Raw genomic sequence first — 7473 nt, 5'->3', positions numbered from 1 at the left:
TATATTTAGAAAGAATTCTCCAGATATTTTATTTTGCCAACAACTATTCATAAAGATTAACTGAACAGAGTATGATAAAAATTGATTAGGAAGCACGAGTACAGAGCAATGCTGCCACTGTAAGAAGGCTGCCACAAGACAAACTGAACAGACGCGTGGTCGTTTTCTAGCTTTCCTGAATTCTGTAAGAGCCACTTCTGGATGGGCCAGTGGGAGAGGCTGTGAGGAACAGCTGGCCACAAGCGAGGCGCTGGGCAGGCTGCAGTGGGAGCCAAGTGCCAGATACCTTTTCCCGAACGTCCGCAGGGGATGGGATACTGCGGTTTTAATTTTGCTTCGAAACTCACCTTGGCCCCCCTCCAATTTCCAGGCTACCAGAATACTTCTTTGGGGACAGATGGAATGTTCTAGACCGTAGGAGGAGGAAAAGCAGGAATTTTAGCACATATTCAACATAAGTAAAAACAATCTGTCAGTCTGACCGAGGCATACTCCTTCAGGTTCGGAAGAGGAGGGGGGGCCCTGGTGGTCACAGCCTCGGGTTGTCCCGAGTATGGGATGTTCCAATCTACAGGTGGTCCTCTGTCAACTACGTAGCTGTCCTGGATTCCCTCTGCTTTCCTGAGAAAACACGATAGCCCGTGAATGTAATAAACTCTACTGATGCAAACATTTTTTTAATTATAATTGCACTGTTACAACACTTAGCAGAAGAAAGAGGAAGCATAACTTGGGCAAAAAATTGAAGCTCACTCTTCAAGGCTCCTTTCTATGTGTCTAAAGTGCATAGCATGATGTGCTCAGAATCCTGCCCCAGATAACCTTTCCAGTTTTATCCTGCCCCAGTAGTTTCTTCTCTAATTTCTACTGTTGGTCATTGGTTTATGGGAAATGTTTAGATATCACTTCTCCAGGCAGGTCAGCCTTCTCAGTCCCCTCAGCTCCTTTCAAATGGCTGGCGGAATATCCCTGTTGAGTGCTCACCAATTACAACCCTTATCACATTTTTTCATTATTTGCTTGTCTTTGCTCAAGACTAAGATCCTAGCAGAAATGTTTTAATTATTGTATCTTCCGAGTTGACAAGTGCCAATACCTAAAAGAGCATAAATAGTCTCTATTGAACTGACGATCACTTTTACATAGATCAGGCAACATTTAATCAGAACATTCCCCCATGTCACGTAAGACATACTGTGCAAATACTGACTCAATACAGCAACCCTATAACCTAAGTACTGTTTTAATCTCCACAGATGATCAGACAAAGATTATGGAACTTGCCCGAGGTCACAGCCATAAGACTGACCTGGGATTCTAACCCAGTTCGCCCCAGTCTAGGCTCTTAACCCCTGGTCTCTGCATATAAAACTACCTTCTCTATAGGTGGTTGTTGAAGCAATGTGTTTGTTTCTCAAGACTTGACTTGGTGCTGCGTCTATAAGGAACTAGTAGAAGTACAAAAATTCTAATACTACCATTTCCCCACACTGAGTATTCCTTTCCTTTATATGATCAGATTGTATTTAAGAAAGTAGGAAAACTGATAGCGCATTCTTATCCAACAGGGTGCTCAAAGTTCCCTAAGTTTAAATTGCAAAATCTGACAAAAGGGTTTATGACACTGCACAGAACTCATTTCAGTGAGAAAAAAAGATAAGTCAATTTTTAAAATGGGGAATGAATGAGTGGTCAGCTTGTGTTTTCACCCATCAGATTGTTAAAGACAGTTTTAGAGAGTAGGGGGGATTGATCTCATGCTGTTAGTACAAGTTTGCAATCCTTGAGAGCGATTTGGCAGTGCTTATTAAGCTTAAGATGTACACAGTTTATCATCAATTCCACTTCTAATAGTCTAAAGAAGTACTCATACAAGTGTGCAAAGACTTGTCCAAGAATGCTCATTCAAGATCATCGTGACATTTCAGAGCAATGGAGGTAAAGACCTAAACGCTGTCAGAGAAAAACGTCACAAGGTTCAGAAATCAAAATGGCTTCAAGCCAAGAAGAGAGGAGGACCCCGGAAATGGATCCGCCAGCACCCCGATCTCGATCTTCCAGCCTCCAGAACTGAGAAAATATAAACCCGTTGTTTTAGCCCCCCAGTCTGTCATGTTGCTATGGCAGCCTGAGCCAACTACACTCCAAGAAAACTGACCAGCTACTTGGCATGTTGACCACCGTGGCCCTGTGCATCCTAGAAACGGAATCCATTTGTTTTGATAAGAATAGGCACATGTTCTAGGTACAGATTTGCCTTTTCTACTCAGTAATGTAGTGGGTGTTCCACATCAAGCTGTGTCAGACCTAGGGAGCCATGTGACAACAAAGGTTGGGAGTGGGCACATGGTTGTGAAATCCGGTCATGTCACCTACCATACCACTCAAGCCGGCAGCCTGGCAGAGCCATGGAATGGCCTTTGAAGGCCCGCTAGAGCAGCACTAGCTCACGGACAATGCCCTGTGGGGATGGGGTGTGGTCCCCAGGATGCCACATCCACTTTAAGTCAATGACCCGTCTGTGGTGCTGGGTAGATGACACACGGTGAAAGCTGGAGTTCCATCACTTACCATCATTCCCAGGGACCCACCTGGGAAACTGTCTTGTCTCTGCAATGCTGGCTTCCCCAGGTTGATAGTTTTTATTTCCCAAAGGAGGACTTTTTTCACCAGGGGAAACAGAAGGAGTCCCACTGAAACATCAGCTACAGTTGCCACCTGAACACTTAGGCCAGGAGCTAGCATGCAGAGAGAGTAATTGACCCTAATCTTCGGGAAATCAGGCTGCCGTCACACAATGGGGACAAGGAGGAATGTTTGGTACCCAAGTGATCTGGTTGGGCGCCTCTTGGTACTCTTGCCTAATGTCGGTGGTCCATCGACCTTGAGCTGTTCCTCAAACTCGTACCAAGAAGTGGATCTGAGGGTACAAGGAGTGGAACCTAGTTGCATGGTTTAAACGTCTGTGTCCTGTCCCCCCCACCCCCCAAATTCACGTTGGAACCCTTACTGCAATGTGATGGAGTTAGAAGGTGGTGCCTTTGGGGGTGATTATTAGGTCATGACGGTGGAACCCTCCTGAATGGGGCTAATGCTCTTATAAAAGAGCTCCCTAGCCCCTTCCATCTTAGGAGGACGCAACAGAGCCCTCACCTGACCATGCTGGCACCCTGAGCTCGAGTCTCCAGAACTGTGAGAAAAACGTTTTGTTGGTGAGTGGCCCAGTCTGTGGTCTTCTGTTATGGCAGCCCGATGAGACTAGGACTGAACTGAACACTGTAATGCAGTGCTCAGATCCCCTCAGGACTGAAGGACTCCCGCCTCCCCTGGAGTTGCCTCTGCTGCAGAGAGCACTTTTGCCTAAGGTCACATACCGTTTTCAGGGAAGGCCTCACACAAGGACCTAACCAACTCAGGAATATAAAGGTCCAGCCCCCTTGTGCCATCTCAGGACAAATCTGAAGGGTCAGCCCATCTTTAGAGCTCCCTATGGGATTGGCTGAGGCCTCCTTCAAAGCGCACTGCAAGCCCCTTCCTTTGCACAGGTGGTGATCCCAGGAGCCCTCCTGAATAAACCACCTGTGGGTTGATCTCCAGCTCAGAAATGGCTTCCTGGGGAACTGAACCTGTGACATATAATTATGTAGAGAAATGTCCTTGTTTGGGGGAGATACATGCTGAATATTTCTGGGTTACGTGTCATGAAGTTTGCAATTATTTTCAAACTATTCTGGAAAAAGGTAGGTGTGTGTGTGTGTATAGTAAATATGGCAAAATGTTAATAATTGGTGAATCTAGGTGAAGTGTATACCTGTGTTTATATTTTTCTGTTTCAGCTTTTCTGTGGGTTTGAAATTTTCCAAAATATGATGTTAAGGGGTTAAAACACACGCACCACAAATCAAGATGGGTCTGATACAGAGAAACTTCCCGAAGTACTGAAGAAACAGCAAGACAGTGGGGTTATATGAGACCCAAGGTACAAGAGTTTCAAAATTAAGGTAGTGTTCAATGTTATCAAATGGCTACAAAATGGTCAAGTAAGGCTAGGAATGAAGTGGCCCACAGATTTAGCACCCAAAAGGTCCCTGATAATCTTAGGGTCAGAAGCGTTAGTGAAGAAAATGTTATAGGTACCCTGCCACCTAGCACCTTGTTCCTTTCTCTACGGATGGTCATTTAGCTGAAGTACAATAGTTTTCTACTGGGTTTTTAAGATTTTTTTTTTTTTTTTTTAAGAAGGGCATAACTAACAGTGGCCCCTGCAGGGATCCAACCGGCAACCTTGGTGCAACCAGCACCACACTCTAACCAACAGAGCTAAGCGGCCACCACGGGTTTTCAAGGCTTTTTAAAAATTGAATATTATGTATGTTCAAGGTTCTGGAGTAGTCATGGGGAGGTTATAATGCTCACAATTTATTGGGGGAGGCACAGAAACGCAAACACTAAATGCACTGTGATAGTGTAAGACTACCTAAGAGAAACTGACGGACGATACAGAGGAGCGTGATGAAGGCAAGTTAGGAAGCTACACCCCAGAAGCTGGGGGGAGACACACGCACACAGGGGCATGTGTACGAAACAGTAAGTGAGCCATTGCAACCTGCCTGAATCTGCCGTAACCATGGGGTTCGTTTGCAAATTAAAACTAAAAGTGTATTCCCAGTATTTAAAACTCGAGTCATTGATCACAGAATCCCGATTTCTGGCAAATCGGAAAGCCGTGGCAACACTAGGCTGGAACTGCAAGGAGGCTCTGGAGAAGGCAGGTGTCCCTCATCCCTCGGCCGGCGTCGCGGAGGGAAGGTGCTTGTTTGGCCTCTGCAGGCGACTGGCGCCTTTTTCCCTTCGCCACCGTGGCTGGCGGAGGCCCAATCGGCAAACGGGGGCCTGTTTTGGTAAATAACGTTCTGCTGTAACCAGGGCATCATAATGGGGTGAGGGAGGCAGGACATTTTTTTTTTTTTTAGCAGCCGTTCGTACTTTTAAAAAATACATAGTGTACTAAAACATTGTGGATCTTGAGTACGTTTTCTGATGCCCCGTAAGTTGTGCACCGAGTCCGGTCCTCCCTCGCCTCACCCTCGTCCCCGTCCTGTTTGAAGGGCTCGGCATCGCACGCCGAACAGCTTGAACTTGACCTAATCTAGACAATGGTACGCAGCTCAAATATCTTTCCCCCTTTTTTTTTTTTGAGTAGAGATAAGAGCGGATCAGACCCGCGTTTGGGGGAGCCCTTCGGTTCCCAGGCCCCAAATCCCGCTCCCGCACTCACAGTCTTTAAGGTTCCCAACTTCTAATACCTGCATTTTAATTTCATGTGCCGGTTCCCTCTTCTGCCCCTAAGTCACCGACGGTCCACTCTCCCTTCCTCTCCAAGTCACCGCACCCCCACCCCCACCCCCACCCCGGAAGGTCCCAAGCACCTGCCTCTCCCGCGGCCTCCTCCACCTGCACCCGGCGCAGCCTCTTCCTGCGTCCTTCCAGGCGCCAGAGTTGATACCGACACCATCGCTCTGCCTCAGCGGGGCGGAGCTTCCTCATCGGCGCGCTCAGTGTTCGGCTAGTGCTGCCTCGTCCCGGCGACCGTCCAGCGGGAGGCGGAGCGAGTCCAAAATGGCGGCTCTCAGGCTGGCGCGCTCCGTGCTGCTGAGCCTTTGAGGTGGTCGCCAGGGGTCGGGGGGAGACGATTTCCCCGCCACGGGGGCCCTAGAGGATGAATCGGGGGCTCTGCTAAGGTTAGGCGGTGGGGGTGGAGAGAAGTGGCAGCAAGTGCTGCGGCGGAGTCCACGGAGCGGGATGTGCGAGAGTTACTCCAGGTCGTTGTTGAGGGTCTCGGTGGCGCAGATCTGCCAGGCGCTGGGCTGGGACTCGGTGCAACTCAGCGCCTGCCATCTCCTGACGGACGTGCTGCAGCGCTATCTGCAGCAACTGGGCCGGGGCTGCCATCGGTACTCGGAGCTGTGTGAGTACCGGGCTGGGGCGGGCGGGCTGCCTCGGGACAGTCCCGAGTGACACCTGCGGTGTCCCCTTCGCCCTCCCAGCGTCTGCGAGGTGTTCGTGTCCCCCCGCGACCCCGAGGTCGGGCGTCTTCCCGGCCCCTGCCGCCCCCGCTCCCAGCGCCCCTGGAAGCTGCGGCCGTCCCTCCGGAGCCCCGTCGCGTCCGCGAACTTCGCGCCTCCCGCCGGCGCCCGGTCCCGCCCCGCCGCCCCTCCCGCCTCTCCGCCGGCGGCGCGCCGCGGTCTGTCTCCGGCTCCCGGTGTCGGGAAGCGCGTCCGGGACGCCTGACAGCCGCTTTGACTGTGGTCCTTTTGCTTCCCTTGCCGCAAACTACTACAACTAGGTGTCCCAGGCGCTCCGTCTACCGGCCGTTGCCTACACAGCGGGCCGCTCCTCGGCTCCTGACCGCACTCACTGGGTGACAGCTCTGCTCCGTGGCGGACACCGCCTCCGCCTCGTGCAGCCGCTCGTCGCCGGCGCCGGTCTCCGCCGAACTCCCGGCCAGGGCCCACTTGGGCAGTTTCCGCAGGTTAACTGGCACGGACATCTCAGCCCCCCGTTGATTTCCTCCTCCATATTTTTACGTTAGTGATTACCAAAGTGTGGTAGAGGGATCGTAGGCAATGCACAAGGTCCCCAGGTAATCTGGGATACAGGACTTACGGTTCTTAAGTGAATACCTGGCGGTGTCTGTAGGTGATGGCATTTAATAATCGGGAATATTGAACAGAAGCCGCACGTCATCTCATGGATGCGATGCATGGGTGTGGGAGGGAAACGACCCTTTATTTAAATTTCAGGTCGTGGTCGTTAAGGTGGTAAAGCGGAGAAAGGCGGGAAGTGTTTCATTGGGTATTTTGTTTTGTGCAAGTGATTCCTAAACTTAAACACTGAGACCTATGGATACAGTTTTACTGCTTAGGCCCCAGTTTCCGTTGCAGTTTCCACAGCGCTGCCGAAATAATCTGTCCATACCACAAATCTGATCGTGTCGTTGTTAAAAATACTTGAGTTGGATGCAGGCAGAAAATCTAAACTCTGAAACAGCACAGTCCTTTTGTGAGCTAGCCTTTTTCTTATCTTCTACCATCCTGCCATCCTAGTCTGCAACCAGGCTGAGCTGCTTATCTTTTCCCAGGCATTTTAAGCCGTCCATTCCTGTGTACATGCTGTTTCTTACTGTCCTTCACCCCCTGGTCCACCAATAGCACTTCTTCTATTTTGAGATTCACTGTATCACTTGTTTCAGGTAACTCGTTATCTGCTCTCGTAAGTCTGTGCATAGTATGTTATTTAGCACTTTGGTCTGTAGTCATCTGTGTATAGCTGTCATGCTCTCCTACCTCTTCCCCAGGAGACAAATTTATTATATTTCTATTCTGTAAGCTAGTATGGTGCCATCGTATAATGGGCACCCAGGAAATATTTATTGACTAAATGAATGAATAACCCACTACCGTAATAACTATT

At 49.6% G+C, this 7473-nt stretch overlaps 1 protein-coding gene across 1 annotated transcript in view; it reads left to right on the top strand.

Moving 5' to 3' along the window:
• The first annotated feature begins 5594 nt into the window (after positions 1-5594).
• The window catches only part of TAF3 (TATA-box binding protein associated factor 3), a 143488-nt gene continuing 141609 nt past the window's right edge, over positions 5595-7473 (top strand). Inside the window, exon 1 of the mRNA XM_081053583.1 lies at positions 5595-5968. Within this exon, the coding sequence (XP_080909709.1) occupies positions 5803-5968 (166 nt within the window). The 5' untranslated portion in view covers positions 5595-5802. The remainder of the gene's footprint in view (positions 5969-7473) is intronic.

Source organism: Rhinolophus hipposideros (assembly GCF_964194185.1).
Source record: "Rhinolophus hipposideros genome assembly, chromosome: 1".
NCBI classification, from domain to species: Eukaryota; Metazoa; Chordata; class Mammalia; order Chiroptera; family Rhinolophidae; genus Rhinolophus; species Rhinolophus hipposideros.
Note: the sequence above shows the minus strand (reverse complement) of the source record. Positions and strands in the feature narration are given on the sequence as shown.